The sequence below is a fragment of the Lutra lutra genome, chromosome 15 (genome assembly GCF_902655055.1).
Source record: "Lutra lutra chromosome 15, mLutLut1.2, whole genome shotgun sequence".
Lineage (NCBI taxonomy): Eukaryota > Metazoa > Chordata > Mammalia > Carnivora > Mustelidae > Lutra > Lutra lutra.
This window is the reverse complement of record NC_062292.1, coordinates 44,025,812-44,047,839: the sequence shown is the minus strand read 5'-3', so window position 1 is coordinate 44,047,839 and position 22,028 is coordinate 44,025,812. Positions and strand designations below refer to the sequence as shown.

Sequence of the window (22,028 nt, the reverse complement as noted above, 5' to 3'; positions counted from 1 at the left end):
ATGCATGGAGACCCCGCCCCCCCATGACCGTGAGTCCCTCCCTAGCCCCTCCTGGAGTGCGTGAAGACATGTCTCGACCTGAGCAGACCCCTTCATAGTTCAAGGAGCACGTGAGTGGGCCCAGAGCACAGGAGCTCAGCTGCCATCTCACAGTATCCCGAATGACCCAACTGTCAGCATTAGGGTTTGGGGGGGGGGGGTGTGGAGTGGGCAGGACCCCCCCCACCGACTCTTCTTTCTATGGACTAGAGAGCACAAGCGCCCCCTCTTGAAACCCAGCCTGCCATGGGAACCAAGACTTGGGAGGAGAGGCAGGATCCAAGCCACCCGAGCAGACCCAAAGTAAGCCCGGAGCCCGCCAAGGGAGCTGAGGGGTTGCCTCAGAGCGCCAGTCGACAGCAGGGTCCCAGAGAGCCCACAGAGCCTAAGCCAAGCACGGGGCTTCCTCCCGGGTGGGGGTGGGGGGCACAAGGAACAGGGAGCCCTTGTGCCCAGAGTCTTTATCCCATGCCTTTTTGTGGGGCAAGCATCGGGGTGCAATCCTACCCTTTGCTCTTCTTGGACAGAGAAACAGTCTTTATCGCCTTCTCTGTGCCTAGGTAAGGTCATGGCACCAGGAAGGGTCTGGACAGATGGGGAAGACAGGAGCAAGCACTTTTGTGCTCTCTGACCTTGTGCTCACCTGGTCTGTGGATGTTGTTGTGGGGGACGTCCCCTCCCTCACACTCCTGCAGGCTGCTCCTTGGACAGTGTCACAGAGATCTTCCTAGAACCCCACGTCTGAGCAAATCACTTCCTCAGTCCAACCCTCCAATGCGTCCCACTGCTACCGGGGAAACATATGCCTCCTGTCCTGTCCCAGCAGGCCCCACCCGGGCTGACCCTGGACCCTTCTCCAGGCCCGTCTCCCACCCTCTCTCCTCCAGCCACACCCACCGCTCACCTCCCTACCTCGGGCCTTTCCATGTGCTGCTCTTCCTTCAGATGGCCGCCTCACCTGCCATCCTCTCCTCCTAGAAAGGCCTTCCCAGCTAAAGGGAAAGCCCTCTCCCCAACCAGCCACTCCCAGACGGCTCTCATTCCCCTTTCTCCTGGCACTCGTCCCCATCTGGGTCGGCACTAATCAGAGTTCACGCTCCGAGTACTTCTCCACGCCTCATCTGATTCAGTCCTCACCACCTCATCCAGCAGGCTTTATTGTCCCCATCTTACAGATGAGACGACTGAGGCACAGCGAGTTTATGTGATTTGCTTAAGGTCGCAGAGCTAGTAAGCTATGTGCACTTCAACCAGACCTTTGGGGCTGCCTGGCAATCCCTCCATTCCCCTCTCCCTGTCCCCCCAAACTACTGCTCCCTCCCACGCCACTCCACACCATCATATCCCCGTGTCGGTGACATTAATGTGACCACTGAAGCCTCACTGCCTCCACAACTGTCCTTGCCTCCACAGCCGCGGCAGTAGCTCGTCCCTCACAGGGGGCTCAGTCTTAGAAGGATCGCAAACCCTCCAGCACCTTCCTCGTTGCTTTCTCCTCCCTTCTGCTGTTAAACACCCTGAAGCTTCCTGGATCATAAAACAAAGACCCTGGAGGAACCTGCCACACTTTTCAGCTCGAGCTCAGGCACACTCCTTCTCTGGGTGAACTCCACCTTCCATGGGCTCCGGGTCTCGTCTACTTCTTCTTCCTCCAACCCCGCCAGGCCAACCTCAAGCCCCTCTCTACTCACTGCTTCAACTACCAAGGTGGAGTGGGTCTTTCCCAAACCTCCCTCTACCTCCTCATCTACTACCTTCCCCGTCCTCCAGGCCTGACTTTCCAACCAGTAATCCCTTAACTCCTCTCTCTTTGTCCCTCCAGCCAGTTCCACAGCACCAAGCCCATTGTTCCCAGCTAACACCCTAACATCTCCTTGGATGGTCTGCTTGAAATTCGACCCATGTCTTCCTGTCCCCCCTCCTGCCAGTGGCTTCCCCATTCCTGCCATCCCTAAGGCTTATCCTTTGTCCTTCCAGTGTCCCTCATACTTGCCTCACTGTTCCAGGCTAGGGGCGTCCCCTCCTCACCCTGGGTCTATCAGGTCCCAAGGATACAACAGCACACTGTGTTATTATGCTCTCAGGACACCTCCCATCATGCCCGGCCTTCCAGGGGCTCCACTCGTCCCTCCCGACGGCTCTCCCGCCGCGCCCGAGACAGCCTGGCCTGCTACCCTTCTTGCCCTCTACCTCGCCACACTCCACCTCTCCTTCCTGAATTTCCCCCCACTCCCGCTCCCACCAATCTCAGAAGTCCAATTTTACCCGTTTACGCCACCAAACATAACATTCAATTGCTCTGTTTCCTGGGTCCGGATTTTTAATGATCCTATTAAAGGCTCGAAAACAGGGGAGTCGTTGGGCCCCCTAGGGCTTTGCATGATGCTGGTCACGTAGCAAGCCGGCAGTGACTACTTATAAAATATCAGTTTAATCCTAATTTAATACGGTTAATTTGGGAGACTTGCTGGCGTCAGAGGGAGATTGGCTTGACCATGAGCCTTGAGTTTGGATGGTGGTTCCCACCTTCCACGCAACAGTTGGTTTGTAGGTCTGTAGGGCCCTGTTTGCTCCACTACATTCTTCCTGATGCTTGTTCTGTATGTCCTGACAAGCCATCTCTCGGAGACTCCCTTTGTCTTGTGAGAGGAAGTCACAATCCCAGGGACAGCGGCCATATGGGCCATCTGGGAAGCGAATGTAGCTGTCCATTCCTGACCAACCTGAAGTTCAAATGTTACCTTCGGTCCTTGCCAAAGAGGTCAAAGAACGTTCTGGACCCAGAAGGCTGTTCAAATCCAAGTGGGTTTTGTAACTACGCGGTGTGCTGTCCGCTCACTAAACTTCTCGTGGCCCCCACTTTGTAATACCTACACACATCAGGTCATTATGTTGTACACCTGAAACTAAGACGAGGCTCTAGTCAATGATTGGTCAACAAAACCCAAATCAGGTGGGATCTGGGTTGAGGTGGGCTCCACCAGACCCCATCAAAGTGACTTAGCTTCTCAAGAACCAAAAGCAATTTAGGACAAGATGATCTCATTCACAACGTGACCCGACAGAACGGACTCTGTGAGGCGGAAGGCACTGTAGGGAGGCTCAGGGCATTACACTTGGCTGCCAACATCATTCTTAATCGATCTGTTCAACGTGTTTCAAGATTCCTAATGGACACGGTAATGACAACATTCGAAGACCGGACTGTGCTGACGCTCACCACCTCCTCCTGGAACGGGGGGGCCAGACAGCACCTGCTCTTCCAGCCCACAAGGCCTGGCAAACTCAGAGTCCCAATGCCTCTCACTCTAGACCAGAGGCCATATTTTGTGTGCCTTCTGCACACCACACTCCCGCACCACTGCTCAGAAATGGTCCATTCGGCGGTTCTCATGGGTCAAAGGCCAGTCACTCAAAGTCTGCAGGAGAATTACATTTCAGGAATAGGAACAGAGAAATATGCAGAACGGGCCTTCTTTCAGATGCACCGGGGCTTAGCTGCGCTCACTTAAGCCACAGCTGACGCCTCCGCATTCGCACCATGCCCCATCCTGGGTTTCTTCCAAACATAACTGAGACTGACTACAGGGAGGTCCCCTGATGTCCCTCCTCCTGCTTCCCTGCGGTCTGAGGCAGTCCGCGGTCTGTTCCGCTGGCCCACTGTCCCCACCTGCCCCCTGCCTCCTTCCTCCATACTGCCCACCCCCAGGACAGAAGAGCTGAGGAGTCCCCCGGAGTCCAGAGTTATGTGTCTGTGGCCCCTTGGGTCTCTTTGGCTTCAAAAGCATCAAGGAGGTGATTAACTTTCCATGTGGGATCTTCCTGGTGAGGGCCAGGGAGCTGGTTAGCATTCCTAGGGGTTTTCTTCCATATCCCCCCCTGAACCACTGCTGCATGTTTGAGGCTGTGGGCTAAAGTGATGGCCTGTGGTCACCTAAGTGACCCAGAGATGCTCATAAACTCTTGCATTGATGAGACCCTGGGACCGAGGCGATCGTGGGAACTTGGCTCGGGAGTCCGCCCAAGGATACACAGCGCGCATTTTTGAAGAATCCAGAAACACACAAACTTCAGAAAGTGAAAATATTTCCTTTCCCTCTGTGGTTTGCACATGGTAATTTCTAGCCAGCCAGTGACATCAGTGAGCAATACATACTCAGGGCTGGGGTCACAAACCTGCTCACCCCAGCTTGCATGGAGCGGAATCTGGGAAAACTCACTCACTCTGAAAGTGATCTATCAGGAAGCGTCTCTCCAGAACTACCACAGGAAAAGAGAAAAGGACACTGAGCCAATGTTTGGAAGTGTATTATCAATCTTCTTGTTTTTCTTTTCTTTTCCTTTTTCCCCCCTGTACCGCATGTTGGATATGGAGAAGCAGACTGGGATGTCCCTGAGGGCAGGCACTGGTCCTTTTTTCTCTGGCTCTTTCTCTGCACCCCTCACTCACAGCCCCAGGACTTGGTGCTGGTAGAAGTCAAACTCTGGAAGCAGAGGGCGCCCGGCTTTGGCAGGGTTCCCTACCAGGGCGCTCCAGCCAGGGATCTTATCTGGGCTCCCTGCCTCTGTGCTGAACTCAGGTTCATAATGAAGCAAAATCCAACGCATGTACTGATGAGCGCCAGCTTGGGATCCTGACTGGGTCTGACAGAGTCCAGCCACCTGCTCTGCTCGCTCAGCTGCCCAGTTCCTTTGGCTGGCTGCCAAGCTGGCCTGGCCACTTGCTCAGACGTCGTGCCCGAGTTGGCTGGGCTGGCCTCAAGCGGGCAGCTGGACTCAGACTCCCTGAGTCTCCATGGCCTGGACATAGGCAGGACAGGTGGAGGCACAGGGCGGAGGACAGGACGTCCAGACCAGGAGGGACCAGGCCAGAAGGGGTGGAGGGAGACATTTATACAGAAGGCGGGGGGGTGACTCTCAAGATACAGGATACCAGGATGAGTCTGGCCAGGCACAGGGGGATAATGAGTATTTCAGTCAACATTCAGAAGGTCATAGAAATCATTGCGTGGTATTTCTTTTCCTTCTATGCATGTGTCTACTAACCTGCGTCTGATTAGGACATCCTGGGGGCAGGGGCTGGTCCTTTTCTCTCTCTGGCTGATTCCCCAACCCTCGCCCTTGGCCCCAGGGCTTAGCACGGCCACCTGCCGGGCCGACTGTGAAGACACACGAGAACACATCAGCAGTGCCCTCCGGGCTCCAAACTGCCTGCCCATCCTGACCTGTTCCCGTGTCCTGAGCCGCTGCCAGCCTATCCCCTTGGTGCACTGAGGCTGCTTCTCTAGCAACAGCTGAAGTCCCTTTAGAGCCAGAACTCTGCTCCAACCCGAGAGCTTCCTCCTCTTGCCGAACAGGACAGATTAACTACTCTGAAGCCACGGCCAACTTGGGATAAAAAATTAAGCCAAAGTAAAGCCCCCAACAACTCATGTCACGCACTTGGGAATTTTTCTAACAGAGGATAGTGGCAAGGCAGTGACATATGTGCTGATCCTGGGAAGATCTGGGGGGTCGAGGCCCTTGGATGGCCCTGTCTCTTAACACCACGCGCAGGAAGCAAGGTCCTGTGTGCATGGGGCGGGTTGCTCCGTGCTCCTCCGGCCCCCGGCCCCACACCCAGGGCCCGGGTTTGCACCTACACCAAGCGCTTTTGTTTCAAGCCCAGCGAGGGGGGCCAGGTGGCCTCCTCCGTCCTCATGCTACAATCCTATTTCCTTCAGACTCCCCGCTCACGCCTCGGGGTTGGAAGGGCGCTTCCTTCCCACTGTGCATGCACTCTGGCTCCTCTTGGGTTCCTGGGAGCTGTGGGCAGACGTATAGTAAGAGCAGAGACGTGCCATGCAAGGTGGGGGATGGGTGGGATGATTCTTCTTTCCAAGGAGAAGAGACAAGCACGAAGCTGAGAATGGGATGAAATGCCCCATGCTCGTCGGGGATGGCCAGGCCAGCTCCCCTCTCACCTGTACTGGTCATAAAGGTGATGATGGTACTGCTGATGCCCTCGTTGTCCCGGGAATAAACGCGCAAGGTGTAAGTCATCCCGGGATAGAGGTCTGTCAGCTGTATAGGCTGGGCCTGGGCCTTAACAGGGACAGTTTTTTTCGTATGGTTGCCTGGGGAACAGAAACCTCAGTCAGCCTAGGACCAGGCACGAGGAGCTGGAGAGGCAGTGCTTGGGTTCCTGGTCACCGGTCAAGGGCAGAAGTGTTGCGGGGGGGGGCACCGTGCAGACCAGGAGGTCACCGGGCCGCTCTACCAAACCTTCTATGCGATGCTGACTCTCCCATCAAGCAGCCCTTCTGCCAAGGGCACTCTTCCTTCTCCTCAAGCTTTTTCTCCTCACTATGGTCTTAGCACTAAACAATTACGACCTACTTCCTGGGTGCGAGCTTTCCCGGGGAGGGTCAGAGAGCCAGTCAGCCCCCCTCGTGGGACACGGAGGTGAGGCAGGACTCTACTTCTTGGCTCTCCCTCCTGGCTTCCCCTCTCCTGTCTCGCTGTGTGGAGAGTTCACACATCAGGAGAAGCGAGTGCCCTGGCCTCTGAGGTGCGGGGTGAATGGTGGCTATTGGGAGCTGCGATGGCAAGGACCGATTCTATGGATGGGGCGCCGATTCTATGGATGGGAACGCCTCTGGCCACAGAGGACTGAGAGTCGGCTTTGCTCTTTTTTTTTTTTACAGATCTTCAGGGAGCTCGCCCAGGTGGATCTCCCGGCGGGGCGAGCTGGTTTCATTCACGGCTAAGGAGAACACCATGGTGCGTCTGAGTCTCTAGGGGCAGGGCTCTTCCTTCACAGAAGGCAGATATTTGACCACACTCTACAGTCTAATCAATATGTACCCTTGATCCTGAGATCCCATAAAGAGTGAATAGCTCAGCTCCAGTCACCCGCTCTCTGAGACAAAGTGGTCCCGGTCAGTGCCTTGGACGGGGGGCCACTGGCATTCCTCTGTGTGCAAAGCACAGCTGAACCCAAAAGTCTGAACTGGCCTCGCCTCTCCAGTGGAGACCCCATGGGTTGTGAGTTACGGAAATCCACGCAGAAGTGAGGTTTGGCTCGTGACGGGGTGGGGGATGCTATTCAGAACCCGCATCCTGGGCAGGAAGCAGACGCAGAGCCCCATTACCCAGGTCCTCCCCAGCACATGCAACCCTAGACCTCCACTAATGGTTTCAGAAGCCCTCTTCCTTCTCCTTTGGTTGCTCTTCCCACCCCACTGCCGCCAGAGCGCGTATCGATTTCATTAAGTCATAATTAAGCCGGGTTAGCAGGCCCTCAGAGCCTGGGGGAGTCCGCGGGGTCTCTCTAATGGCATCTGCGCTACCCGCCGCAGCAGCTGCCGCCACCCTCCCCCCTCCGCTCAGCAATGCTTACTGTCGATGTACTCAACCACAAAGTCAGTTCCGGGCCCGAAATTGTGCTTCCAGGTGATGTTGGCCCATTTACTGTTGGGGAGCACCGTGACGTTCCATATGGACTGCCTGTCGGGGGCTGGTGGGCAGGTTAGAAGAGGGGTTAGTGGTGAGGAGGGAGCAGCTCCGGAGACACACACATGTGCACACACACATTTACACACACATACACACGCGTGCGCAGCTCGGTAAGGGAGGACTCAGAGGAGGCTGTGCACGGGGCCCGCCAGAGCTCCAAGCTGCAGCCTCGGTGGCCAGGCCAGAGGTCGACATCCAGGTCAGAACAGGTGCAGTCAGGAGCACCTGTGTGGGAGGGAGAGCTGGAGACAGTCTGTGGGTCTGCACAGGTAGGGGCCGGAATGAAAAGTCGGTTTCGACCCATGCCACTGGAGGCTCGAACCTGGGTTCTTTCCCTTTCTAGATCCCCTGTCATGGATTGGAATGGGGCAGTGGAAGAAACCGGAGAAAGCCCTGTTGACCAGCGTACAGACGGAAGCCGAGAGATGGGCCAGCCTTGTTCCCTTCAACAAGAGACATTCTACAAGAAGGAGAGTGGGATCTCTTGAAGGCCCTGGAGAGACATGATGTGTAGGAAGGGCAGGACCAAAGGTGGGAAAGCCTTACCGTGCTCCTGAGACTAGAGAACAGTAACCCAGAGGGGTGGCTCTGGAGTCCCTGAGGTCCCTCTTGGTCAGCAAACTCTTGGATTATGTGGAACAGGGCCTCAGATGACCTAAGGAGACTTGGGATCTACAACCGCAGGGTCCCAAGTAGGGAGGAGAGCTATGAAGCCCTCCTCTCCCTCTCCTGGGCTAGGTGGGACCCAAAGAAGGTAACTCCTTCTTGACCGTCAAGCCTCAGAGGTTCAGACACCGGAAGAATCCAGTTCTTTTGGCTTCTCAGCACTAAATTGTCTCCGAGGCTCGATCTCCACGCAATATGGGAAACATTAATTATCTGGAGCCTACGAGCTGGGAGCTGCTTTATCAAAGCCACGGTACTGTCTGAAACCATAGCCTGTGGACAGGAGAGTAGCACTAATCTTCAAATGTAATCATTTTTCACCAGTCCCAGCAGTCTGATTACTCCACTGCCCAGCAAAGATTTCATAGCGGAGTACTAGCGTGAAGCTGTGTATTTCAAAGACTTTACAAGTGTGGCTCCTGTATATTTTATTAGCATGCAAGGGGGCACTGTCATCGGCTCACTTGTCAAAAATAAATGAATAGAGTACGGTGATGCATTTATTCATTATCTACTTGACACGTGACCGAGTCTGCAGGGCTGGGAAAGTGATAAAAGATCTGGTCTTTGCTTCAAAGAGATGCCTTCTCTATGACACCCTTGTTGGATGCCGGTTGCCCCAGGTGAGTATGATTCATGTTAGGTGAGGGGCCAAGACGGAGGCTCCACTGACAGCGCCATGGGGCATTCTCCGTGGGGAGGGCAGAACGCGGGATTCTTTACTTATCCGCCCGGGGGTCCCATTGTCCTGGCAGTTTTACGCCACCCCGAATCCCAGCTCCTTGCTATCTCATGGTTTTTGCTAGTGGGAACGAACTACGAGAACTCATGATGTGGGAACTCGAGCTTCTTCCTCCTCAGCTCTGGGGCCTGGAATTAGCCAGAGAATTTGTGTTTAAACAGCTTGGCTGCCAATACAATATCGACCCAAATCTGACAGTCTCAAAGGTAGTAGAGATTGGGGGACTGCTGGAAAAGGTGAAACCATGGGGAAGCAAAACGACTTAGAGGAGCTGGGGGAAGGCCGTGCTACGGAGAGAGAGCGGGACGCCGACCGCTAAAGAAAATGTTCGAAGAGAAAGACCAGGAAGGAGGACTACCGATTGCTATGAAAAACAGAAAGCGTGACGGAAGTATGGATGGTTCTGCTGAGTCCTGCAATGGGAGAGTTAGGGCGCATCCCTTGAAGTCTGAAAGAGACAAGTTAAGGACAAAGAAAAAGTGCCATTTCACCCTGAAAAAAGTAAACTTTGGAAACATCTGGTCCTAAGACATGGTAAAGATGAATGATCATTTTAAAATTCATGGATGGCAGTACCAGTCTGCTGCGTTAAGGGAAATGAGGATGTTTGAGGGGTGTCCCCAGGCTCTAAGGATAAGTTCAGGGGCACGGGTAGGTCCCCCGCGGTGTCTCGGGCAGTTAGGAGTCGCACGTGAGAGTCCATGGGTTAGTCCTACGGCAGCAAGGCTGACCCCTCCGGAGGGCAAGGAACTCTGTGGGGGGGGCAAGATCTGTCCCTTCTTCAGCCTCCGCGCATCTGCTCAGTGACCTCACAGCACTTGTGGGGACACGGGGCCGTGTTATAAGGCAAAGATGCCTCCCTGTGGCCCCAAAGAACGCCCATCACCAAACTACTGGTGGCAGCTTCTAGTAGCCTGCCAGGCTTCTCCCCAGCCGACATCTTCCTACAGTCCGTGCTGTTTAAATTCTAGATATTGTACCTTCATGGCAAATTGGCGTTTTCAAGGTCCGGAGAACATACTGTCAGTTATGTGTCCCTTGTCCCCTTAGGGCTCACGTAACTCCGTGTAATGGAATTAAAGACGATACTCACACGTGCATCAAGCCTCCATCCTCATTCAGGTGCTGAGAAGTGAGGCCCCAGAAGGTAAAGGGACCTGCCCAGGACCGGGGGGCAGGGCGGGCGGCTACCACCCTACAGCTGCCGGTGGAGGGTTCTGGATGCTTCCTGCCCGCCCTGCCAGCTGCATCAGGCTGACTCTGCAGCTGGCCTGTGCACTCTGCAAGCTAGAGGCCCTCCCTGGGCCGGTAATGAAAGGGTGTTTGATGCTTGGTTCTTAGAAATAAATGGGGGTGTGTATCTGGGGGTGTGGGGGATGCGAGTGGGAAGAACAGAGCACCCTTGGGCATTACGGGACTCCGTAGCAATGCTTTCCTGGAAGCCCTTCTTAAAAAAAGGCTAAGGGGTGGGGAGGCTGTAGATATGCTTTGCTGGGAGAGGGGCGAGGGAAGAGCTGCCTGGCAGGGCTGGCCACTCCCCACTCCTCTAGGTTGCGGGGCTGGAAGTGACGTGGCCCTGGGCAGGAAGCCCTCTCCGGCCAACTATCTGGGGTCAGGCCCCTGCGCTTGCCCATACTCTCTCCTTTCCAGAATGCTCAGCCCCGAGCTGCTGCTCCGCATGGAGGTGGAGACAGCCCTCCCATCCAGGACCCCAGGGTACTGCCTGCGGAGTGTGGGCCTCTGTTAACAGGATATGAGGCTAGAACAGGCATGCGGAGCCGAGGAGGGCTGCCTAAGGTGGAGCGTGCTAGGTGGCACTCTGAGCCCCCAGGCTCCCGGACCTAGCAACCCTGTGCGCTCTCCAGGTAGAAACAACGGGAGGCGTCAGCCAACGGCACCCCCAGACCCGCCCTTCTACGTGGGGGGCTCTGGCGGAGGGACGGGGCACAGGGGAAGTGGCAGTACCAGATTCGGGCATCTTAGTCCCGGAGGCGGTGGTGGGAGGCCTCTCTGCGGTGGTGGCGGCAGTGGTTGTAGTGGTGGCAGCGGTGGTGGTGGCCACGGTGGTAGGTGCGACACTTGGGATGGTGGGGACTGTTGTGGCTTCGGTGGTGGCAGCGGGGGCAGTAGCGTCAGTACTGCTCACAGCGCCTGTCGCACCCACCGTGGTCGGGGGCCACGTGGGAGGAGCTGGGGGGGAAATGTAGAACAGCCCGTCCGGTTGGTCTGGGCGGCCCTCGGCCTGGACTCGCGGCCCCGCGTGCAAGGCAGGCAGCTCCAGGGAGGAGATGGGGCTCAGTGACCAGAAGCCTCCCGCCCCCGCCCGGCGTGACGGACCGGGTCGGACGGAACACAGTGAGAGGACACAGCCATGGGCCAGGAAGAGAATGAAGCCTTGTGCGTGTTTCATTTTCTTCTCATGGTCTGTGTGGCTTGAAGCACCCAGCATGCAACCCGCCAAGAGTGAGGATGAGGATGGGAAAGGACGGACACCGAATCGCTCAGGTGCCAGGGACGGCATGGGGTCCCCAGCCAGCACCACCCAGACACAGGCCAGTTAGCAGCACCTGGGTCTGGCCCCAGAGCTCCTGCCTTGGAGGGGGGCAGGTGGCGGCTGCAGGAGCACTGAGAAGGCTCCCATTCCCAGCCATTCACTCCCAAAGTACCCTTTCTCACAGCTGCTTGAGTCCTAACACCCCCAAACCCAACAACAGAGAGCAAACAGCCCCCACTCTGGGGGTCAGCCTCCCAGTGGGGTCTGCATCTCCTGTCTCACCGTCCGCCCGTCCCCAGGCTCTCAGCTCTGATCTGTGGCCCTGCCTCTCCTCCCTTCTTCCCTGCCCAGTGATGCTCCTTTCTGTAATTACTCTGCCCTAACTCCTCTCTTCTGAGGACATTAGGGCTCCAGGAACCCCAGGGCCCTTCCCTTCACATTAGGATGTGGGATGGGCACTAATGGAGTCGCAGTGTCACCTGTGCTCTGTGGATGGAGAAACCCCGGGACATAAACGAGATATATTTGTGGGCCTCTTTGTTGCATAAATCTTCAGGGAGATTGGTTCAAATCTGTGTTCACTCTCATACTCTCATCTCCCACCCAAAGCCACCCCGGATGTCAGCCACCCCTGGGTGGCTAAGTCCATCTGTGTGACATTGTTTCCATATGCCCACTTTCCTTCTACAGAAGGGTCGGGGAAGCTAACCGAGGGCGGCCCCTACTACTCTCTAGGTCCAGTATTACCGAAAGCCATGAGGATGAGAATGGTGGGGGCAAACCAGAGAGAGACAGACCTCCTCTCTCCTTGCCATCTCCTATCATCTGATCATGGTCTGCTTTCTGGGACAGAAGGCAGGGATGTTAAGATGAAGGAGATCCTTGTAAACCCCCAAGAAATAGCCACACGCCAGCCCTATCTCAAAGCTCCAGAAGTTTAGGAAGATAAGATCCCCACTGCCCAGAAGTGGGGCCAGGGCAGGGAGGGAGTCAAAGAGACAATGGCCAGAGAGCTTTTCTCAGGGGAGAATGAAGAGACCCAAGGACTTGGCAGTAAGAGCCTGAGTAACAAAGGCCCTTTCATTCCCAATTCTCCAATATTACCCATCCCCACGGAGGAGGAGGGAGTGTTCTGGGATCCCAGCCACTTCCCTATTTGCAAGATCAGAGGCGGTACTGGACCCTGAGGGTGTGCTGACCACAGAAGTCACACTGGGTAGCCAGCTGTGTCCCACGCATTCCAAACATTCCTGGGTGGGGTCAAAGCCAACGTGGACATCAGGAAGGCGTGGGGGCGTGGCCAGACTCCCTGTCAAAGTCAACCTTCGAGGATGCATTAGTGCAAGGTGGCCCCAGGCCTGGAAAGCTCAGTGCTGTAAATGCTCAGGGTGAGGGAGTCCACCTACCCCACTCACCAAGACAGACAGACACAAACACACGGAAAAGCCGGAGAGACCCCAAGGCAGAGGTCAGCTCCCTTCCAGACCTGGTCCCTTGCAGCTCCCGTGGCCACACACACACATGGGCTTTTCCTGCTGCTCTGTGCTGCAGGAAGGACCCTGGAGAGGCTAGCTTGCCCGTCTGGGCAGGACCGGCTCTGACTTGGCTCCGTACCAGCGGCGTAGTTTCTAATCACTTCTGGCAATAGGATGTTCACAGCGCCTTCCTTTTCCATGACTATTTAAAAGGCATCGCCAAAAAGCTTTGAGGGGACAACTCTGAGTTAAAATCATCCCGTTCTGAGTAATGCACACATGGGCGGTGGTGTTACATTTCCTGCGCCCCCAGACTCAGTGGCACTTGCCCCCAGAGCTCTACACACTCTCACATGCCCCTTGGCTCTGGTAAAGCAGAGACACACACACTACACTCCCACAGGCCCACAGTGAGGCTCGCACATGCTTCCCTGGGCATTCCAGCAAGAAGCCCTAGAAACAGGCTACGAGAGGCGAGGTTAGGGTGACTTTTTCCCTGGTGCTGCTGGTCAGAGACAAGAATGGGAAATGAATCTGTAGATGCTGCGTCATCTTGCCCCTCCCCACCAATGGTCCCTTCTGCCAAGTGTGACAAGGAGGAAGCATTTCTGATGACGGCCACCTAACCACTTTCCCTCCAGGTCAGCATCAACAGTCTCAGTATCGGTAAGAGGGGAACAAAAGGCAAGGAGTATCCTCCCAAGTGTCCTCCCATTGGAGTCACTGTGGAGGTGGCAGCCTCAGCTAGGCTTGAGGTCACAGCTGGCAAATCACTGTTCTCTCTGACCCACTCATTAGCTGTGTCTGTTGTCCCATAGCTGGACAGGGGCAGAGAGACAGGGAGATAGGGAGAGGGAGTCGGGGGGGCAGAGGCAAGACGGAAAGGTTCTGGGTCAGGGGAGTGAGTTGTTAGAGGTTCCCATAGGTGAGAGGGGGAGGCAGGTTTTCATGGAGAAACTGTCCAGTGTGCTCAGGTCAAAGGTAACCCAGAGGAGTTCATCCCCTGGGGTGGGTTTGCACAGAGGAGATAAGGGGCTTAGAGACGGAGAGGCCCACAGGCTGGGGAGGCGCGTTGCTGAGCTTGGATGTCCTCTCCAGTTAAAGCAGGAATTACAGGCTGGAGAACCACGGTAGCCAATGAGCAGTGGACAGTATCAGCCTGACAATGGACAGGAAGGCCGTGGGGGGCGGTGTCTCAGGACAGTGGGGGGCGCGGCTAGAGCTAGAAGCATAGCACCCCTCCACAAAGGCCATGGCAGCCTACTGGATTACCTCACGCACACTGGAAGGTACCCTAGCCACGGCTGAGGCTTTGCCACCAGAGTTTCGGGGAAACACCACAGAAGAGATGGGGAAAACTGGGGAGAGAGCTTGTCTTATTCATCTTCCTGACCCCAGAATCGGCCACGGAGCTGCCCCACAGACACTTGCAAATCTGAGTTACAGAGGAGGACAGGAGTTTCCAGACATTCCAAGGTGGAAGGTTCAGTCCAAAAATGGCCACATGGCGCACGGACGACCGTGGCCAAGCCACAGATGGCCAGGCCAGATGGGCAGCCATCCTGAGAGACTATAGACCGGGTGTGCAAGAGGGTTTATTTTTAGTGGGTAAGACATGAACAGGTAAGTGTGGGGATAAAACACCCAGGTTCAGGGACGATGAGCTGGAAGGGACCCGCGTCGGATTTGTCAGACCTGGGCTCCACTGCCTGGCACCTGCAGTGTGCGCAGAAGGTTCTCAAGCATTACAGCTGAGGACAGCCGATGCCATGAGCACATCTTATTTACAAAGACGTGCACTGAGCCTCTACTGCCATGTCCCGGGGAAGCTGGCACCCAGGAAGCACGTGTGATCGAGGGTCGGAGACCCTGCAGTCACTGTGCATACCACAATGGGCTTAGATCTTTTCTAAATGGGGAGCAGAAGGTGGGGGGATGATCACCTTTCCCTCACAGGTGCCACTCATGAGAGCGGCAGCCCAGGCCGGCACAGACGCTTGCTGGCACGGCGGACTCCCTGCTACCTGACCCACCTGCCTCGGGTCCCAGGGTGTCAGAAAGGGGGAGGTGGGCTGGGAGCTGGTTGACCAATGAACTTCCAGTGGATTCTCTTGGTGTCCTGTGTTTCCCCCTCTTATGTTCACTGAGCCTGCTTAGGCTACCCTGAGCACCTGCTAGAAGAGTTCCAGAAGAAACCCCTGGGCCAAGTTGCACCAGAAAGTCAGGGCAGCCTGTGGAGTACAAGGATGGCTTTCTCCATGGTCCCCACACCCAGGACATCTGCCTATCTCATATCCCAGTGGAGGCTGTTTGGGCCCTGTGGGGAGGCACTGGGATCCACCAGCCTGGGCAATGATGTGGAAGGGGGGATGGGGAGCTGGCGGGGGTGGAGAGGGAGGGATGATGGCTGCGCACCACCCACAGATCTGGCAAAAGAAACAAATGGAAGGAAGCGGGGTGTGCAACAGAAATAGAACCAACCTAAAATGGGGATGGGAGGAAACCAGATCTGGCAGTCGTCTTCATAAGCTAACCCTCCGGTTCCTCACCTGCTTCTCAGTCCACCCCGCTGCCTAGAGCTTCAGGAGGCTCTAGTGATCCCTGGGCCCCTAGCCTTTGCTTTGCCAGGATGAGCCTTGCCCTCAGCTGCAGAGGAGGACGGGGAAGGACCCGTGGGGTCCCCTGCCTAGCATCCCCAGCCTGAGGATAGGCCTTCAATAATGACATGCCCAGCATGAGGGCTTAACAGGAGGTCTGCGGTCAGCGGACCATGTCCTAAGTTGGGACCTACCCACCCACTCCTCCCTTCTGCTGTGCTTTTAGCTCCCAGACCCCAAGAGTGGCGGCTGTTCTTATGCTGGAGACTCTGAGAAGCTGGGTTTCTAAGGGGCGAGGGAACAACCAGCCTATGGTGCCCACTGAGACTCCAGGTCCTGGAGCACCTGGCCCTATCCAAGGACAAGCTCAGTCCCGGTCACTGCCCAGAACCCACGGCAGACGGCAGAGCTGGTGCTGGGCCCCCATGCCGCGCGCACGGGCTGCATGCACAGAGCGCTCGCCCCGAGGCACCCTTTCAGGGGATGGCAGCCGGACCGGAAGACAGGAGCCAGCTGCCTCCACTCACAGGCCAGCATTCCTTTCAGGGGCACGGCTGGCCACCCAAGGACGGCAGACCCTCTCTCTGCACCCCGAGATGTCAAAACTAGGCCAGGGCCCATGTCAGTCAGGGGAAGGAATCACGCAGCTTCCAAGAAAGCTGCAGCTGCAGAGACTAGGTCTGGAGCCCGTTGTGGGGGGGCCCTCCTAAGCCATCCGAGGGGGACCAAGAGTAAGTGAAGAGGAAGAGGGGGAAGCTTTGACCTCCTCTGGTTCCATCCTCAGCACACAGCCTTCTTGACAGTCTGGCTTCCCAACCCCTGAAAGAGACAGTCTGGAACATGCTTTCATCCTGGACTCCCTCCTTCTCCACCCTAGCTGGGCGGGCTCCGCCTGCACTGTCCCATGCCATGCCCATTACCTCTGCTGCTGGTACGGTACCTGCGGTTGGAGTGGCTTCAGAACACAGCGCCCAAGATGGCCAGAGAGAGGGAGAAAGGATGAGAGAGGGAAGACAAAACAGAGCACAGGTGAAACCACAGGACAAGAGAGCAGAGAAGCGTCTGGCTCAAATGTGACCCAGACAGTGTCACCAGGGGCTGGCTACTGCCCTGAGGATGCCAACTGGTGTCGAGGGTTCATGGTCAATTCCATGGGCAGTCTGGTATGTACCTACAGAAAACTTTCCACCTGGATCTTGGAGACCTCTCTAATATACTCTGATTCTACCTCCACTCAAGGACTACCAACTAAGGGGTGGTTGTAGAGACGGCGAATCTCGAGTGCTTTGTTTCCAGGTCTTTCCCCAAGGGTGTGTCTTCCCTGGCCAGGCTGATCTCTATGAGGCAGGCTGGGTGACCTTCCGGGATGCCAAGAATTGTGGGCATAAGGAGGATGTCAAACCCCAAATCCCGTATCTTTGGGGGAAGATGGTGAGTAGCATTGGGACGGATGGAGGAGGGGCGAGCCTGTTTTGTGAACCCTCCCCCACACCACCTAGGCCTTGGAAGGCCCAGGAGCTCTCACAGATGGCAGCCCTGAGGCCCCCCTGCTCAGAGGGTCTGCTGCACCCTGTTCTTTCCCACCAGCAAAACTTTATGAAAGAAGAAACCCAACTGTGGATTGGGAGTCCTAAAAAGGAATTCCTGAATTTATTGCAAACCCCTAAATGGAAAAGAAAGTCTCCCTTTGTCCTCTTGTCCCCTGGGGCCCCAGAATGTACCCTGTGGTGGTCACTAGGGCTTGACAATGGGGTATTTGTTGATCTGATGTTCTGTTTTGGGCCAGGAATGGGGAAGGACAAGAGGCTCTCTTTATGTCTCTCCTTATAGAATTAAGGAATCAGGAAAGCGCGTTATCCCTTTTCTGGCCAGGCTTTTGCTAAGTGGCGTATTATTAGCTACTTACCCAAAGTCCCCCAGCCCTAATAAACTGCCCTAGTGCCCAGGGGGGTTGACAAGCACACTAGGAGGGGGAGTTTATTGTGTGGCTCATGCCCGGTTTATAAGACCAGAGAAGGACTGTCAGCCTTTCTCCAGGTCCTGCCCGTCCCCGCTCCTGCCTGCTTAGCCTGGCCTGCTGGCCCAGGGGGAGGGGGACGATGGGCAGGGCTGGGGAGGGGTGCAGGGTGGCTGTGAAGCTGAGCTGGGAGTCCCTGCAGCAGGCCTGGTAGGCCCAGAGGAAGAAGCCCTGAGGCTCTGCTGGGGTGGGGAAGAGGTGCTTGGGAGGTCCAATGTGGGCCAGGGTCAGGCCATCGGACCTCAGCTTCTGGGACAAGCACTGCACAGAGTAACCTTTTGTCTGCTTCTAGAATCCCCATTCACATTGCCTCTTCCCTTGCAGAATGGACCTCTCCTCTGCCCAGCCTCTGCATGGCCACTGCACCTGCCTCAGCTAACCCTAACATTCCTCACGCGGGACAGCAAGGAGATATTCTTGCGGCCGCCCCTGCTGGACCATGTCCCTTGTTTTCGGCACCGTGTTTGGACCTCACGTGGCAGATGCTCAGGAAACGGCTGTTGAACACACCACTGCACCTCTGCAAAACAGGGGGTCTCCTCCTACAGCCTGGCATCCTGGAGGTTCCGGGTGCCAGCACGGGTACGAGTGGGCCTGGAGTCCCCTCTAGTGGCCTTCTCAGGCAGGCGCAGCCAAGTGGGGGGTGCTCCGGGGCTAGGAAGATACCAGGAGCCAAGAGCTGAGCCAAGAGCTGCTCTCAGGAAAGCTGGCTTGGCCAGGGGCTGTTTCCCAACGCCCTCCCTGCACACAGCCTGATACCCAACCCAGCTCAGGCTCCGAGCAGGGCTGACACCTGCTGTGCTCACGCTCCTGGCGAGTAGCGTCGATCGAGGCTGCTTCCCTCCTTCCTTGGCTCCGTGTGCCCTCTGGAGAAGAGGTATCCCAGAGTTGTCCCCAGGTATCCTTAGTAGCACTGCAGCCCCCCCCCACCATGGGCCAACACTGCTGCAGCTCTCTGAAGTTCATTAGCACCTTTACTTCCCACGACCCAGGCTCTCTTTCCTATCCCCCCCTCCCCGCCAAGGAGGACAGGTGACAGATGTTAAGTAGCCGAGCAAGTCAAAGCAAAGTGCGGGTCAGGTCTGAGTGCCATTGTCTAAGAAGATCTGAGTTTTCCAGATACACCTACCTCTCAGCATAGGGGATGGGTTCTCTTGTATCCTGTGGGGGGGCTAGAGGACCTGCAGCCTTATTTTCTCTCCAGCCCAGAAGGCTGGCGGCCAGAAGGCCAGGTGAGGCTGTTTCTCTAGGCATCGGAATTAGCCGGGACCTTCCACCGGGACCTTCCATCCCCGAGGCTGTGGCAATGCACCTACCTTCATTCGGGGGTGCTGGTGACTCCTCGGTGACAGCTTCCCCAGAGCCCACCTGCGTCCTGGCACTGAGGGTAAAGCGGTAGCGCGACACGGGGTCTGCTCTTTGCATCGTGAACTTGGTCTGATTGGGAGAGAAGTTTTCCACTATCTGCTTTCCTAATTTGGTTCCATTAACTGGGGAGAGATAGGTAAGTGAAATTGAACTCGAGCAGCAGTGACCGTGGTAGGTTATATAATCTGCAGCTGGAAGGAGAAAGCCTTCCCGACTCTGCTGCAAAGAGAACAAGGGGAGGTCGCCCCAGGACCTTAATGACCCAGGGGTTGGGAGATTAGGGTTCAAGGGCAGAGACCTGGGCAGAAACTTTCCGGCTCTTCAATGACACCCCAGGGCTCAGGCTTTTTCACTGATCTCATAATCTCCAGCTCACTGCAAAGTTATGTGGCAGGTTCTGAAAGATTTGGTTTATAATCCCCAGGCCTTTTCAATAAGGACAAAACTTTTGAGGTCCTTTCTTCCTTTCAAACACAACTAGGGCAGAATCACTAGAGCTTTTGATCATTAATGCCTCCTTTGTAAAAGGCCTATTCAGTATACCTCAAAGAGGGACGGTCAGGCCAGAGATCATTTAGAACAGCACACAAGCACGCAGCTGGCTATTAAAATCGTCCACAGCACAACACCTGGCCCTTTGAGCTTCCCAATGAGGTACAAGATCGGCCACTGTGGAGGCTTCTCAAATGTAAGGACACTGCTGTCCGGACAGGGTGACACTAAGCTCTTTCAGTGAGGTCTTCCCTACCTGGGCTCCTGACATAAACGGTACCTGGTTTAGCCTCCCCGAGTGCTGTGTGGATTCCCCTGTGTGTAATATATCCCGTCTGATGAGGCACAAATACGGTCTTTCCTAGACTCACTTGTAGGTGTTGGAAACTCTAAGATCCCCGAAGGGTAGGGGCTAAATCCCTCATTAGACCGGAAGCTCCTGGCAGGAGGAGCTGTGCCAGCTGGGGGGGCGGGGGATGATGATGGGGATGGGTGGGGGGGGTGAGCTGGGTCTCTGCCTCCCCTAATCCTCTAGGGGAACTTTCTCTTTGGCACCTCTAACCCTCTGCAGGGCGCGCTGAGCTACCTAGAGCTTTTCTACCTCGACTCCTTAGTGAAATGGCAAGAACGGGGCTTGTGAATCCCAGATTAAGAGAAGGAAGCGTGGAACGTACAGGCCACGTATTTGAGCGTGTATCCGATCAGGATCCCGTTGGGGTGTTCCGGGTGATCCCACTCCAGGTTGATTGTCTCCAGGTTGGGCTGCCGGACTCGGAAACGCCTGGGGGCACTGGGTACTTGGGGAAGGAGGAGAGGGCAGGGGAAAAGAAGGGGAGGGCAGAGGCAGGATGAGGAAACACAAAAAAACAGAGCACAAGTATGAAGGCATTGACCTGGGGCAACCCCCATGCTGGACAGCTGCTAAGCCAGAACCCAGGGGAACCAGAGGGGGGGACGAGAGCCCTTTGCCCCATCCAGGATGCTGCTCCCTACCCCTGTATCCCCTCCCAGTTTAGGACAAGCATGGCTCAGACTCTGTTTAAATGCGGGAGAAATCAGTCAGGTTTTCCTTTAGCAACTACTGTGGATTCAGCACACGTTAGGCTCTGTCCCTGCAAAGATGCCTTCGAGCCAGCAGGGAACCAACCAGAGCTGTGGGCACAGAAGCTGCGGTTCCCAGTCTCAGACAAGGTTCCTCACCCTGGGGCCCAGCAGCAGGCCCAGGCCTCCGAGCTGAGAATGCTGGGTTCAGGGGTCAGTAGAAAGAAGCCCAAGGTGGGCCTCATGGACAGGGCACCAGGAGCGGGAGCGACGGAGAGAGGCTGGAGATGAAACGCAAAATGAGGGGGCTGGAAAGATAGGAATAAAGAAAATAAGAGGGAAGAACAAAGGAGGAAGAGAAGAAAAATGGGGGGGAAAGGCGGTTAAGAAGGGAGGGAGGAGAAACAGAAGAGGGCAAAGCAAATGCTGAGCCGGTACAGGAGGACATGGTGAACTTCACAGGTGTCTGCCTCCCAGGCCCAGGGGGACCCAGAACCAGCAGCAGGCAGGGCGCCCCCTGCAGGGCCACCGCACACATGGGCCAGCTGTCCTGACAGAAGCTTCCGGAGCACAGGGCTGAGAGAACTCTGAAGGTCCAGGGGTGCTGGGGAACAAGCCGGTGCTTCTGGTGGTCAGAGTGATGGTGCCTCGGCCTCCAGAGGTGGGGATGGCCCCGGGCTCCCGTAGCGCGGTCGGTCCTCTGGCCCATCTGCAATTCTCTCAGCAGGCGGCACAGGTCTTCTCTTGAGACATAGCGTCTTGTCAGGGCAGGCCGGCCCGGGGATGGAGCACTCCGGGAATGGCAGGAGCTCCTCGGCTCGCAGGATGCCAGCGCCTCGGGCTCACGCAGAGGTCACCTTGTGCTGTCCGGCCCAGGCCCGCTGGGGCTGCTCCAGGCCCAGCTGGCTGCGCTGCCCTTGTCCTGTCCCACCCCGAAGAGCTGCAAGCCAGACCTACCTCCTTCCGGGGTGGTGAACTCCTTGGTCTCACTGCGAGGCCCATCGCCTCTCCCATTGACCACGACCATCTCCAGCTTGTAGTTACTGTAGGGGAAGAGGCGGGACACCACGCCACGGGGGCGGTCACCAGGGAAGCTGGCCTGCTGCCTCTTCTGAGACACCCACAGGTTCTTCAGCAAGCTGCTCTCCCTCCAGTAGTAGGCCTTCGGGACAGAGGCGGGCCGGTGAGGGGACGGTCAGGCAGAGCTGGGTTAGTTGTTAGTGGCGCTGGGAGTGACTGGTCTTCCCTTTGCTTGTCACAGGCTCCGAGTCCCGAGTGCCCTGAGCAGCCCCACCTAGGGCTGGGGGAGCGGCCCGAGAGGCCCCACTCCTCGACCCCTAGCAAGTATGAGCTGCTGTCAAACAGGAAACAGGGGTTTGGGGCTCAGTCACTTCCTGAGCCGCATGGGCTCTCTGCGAAATAGGCAAGTTGGCCAAAGTTTCTGGTAGAAAGGCCCCTGATTTCCAAGCCAGGGAACGAGTTGCTCATGGAGTCCATGCCGGAACCACAAACATGGGCCAAGGGTCCGGGCATGGAAAGCTCTCTTCTGGGCTCAAAGGCCACGTCGCCTGGAGTTGGATTAGTACGGTTTAGCTTGGAA

The 22,028-nt window shown here is 56.3% G+C and overlaps 1 protein-coding gene across 1 annotated transcript in view; it reads right to left on the bottom strand.

The window, feature by feature from the left end:
* NFASC (neurofascin) overlaps positions 1-22,028 on the bottom strand; it is a 179,366-nt gene that overhangs the window by 11,950 nt on the left and 145,388 nt on the right. Inside the window, 7 exon segments of the mRNA XM_047704991.1 lie at positions 6,003-6,155; positions 7,421-7,537; positions 10,910-11,134; positions 16,451-16,465; positions 18,844-19,017; positions 20,062-20,184; positions 21,386-21,590. Of these exon segments, the coding sequence (XP_047560947.1) occupies positions 6,003-6,155; positions 7,421-7,537; positions 10,910-11,134; positions 16,451-16,465; positions 18,844-19,017; positions 20,062-20,184; positions 21,386-21,590 (1,012 nt within the window).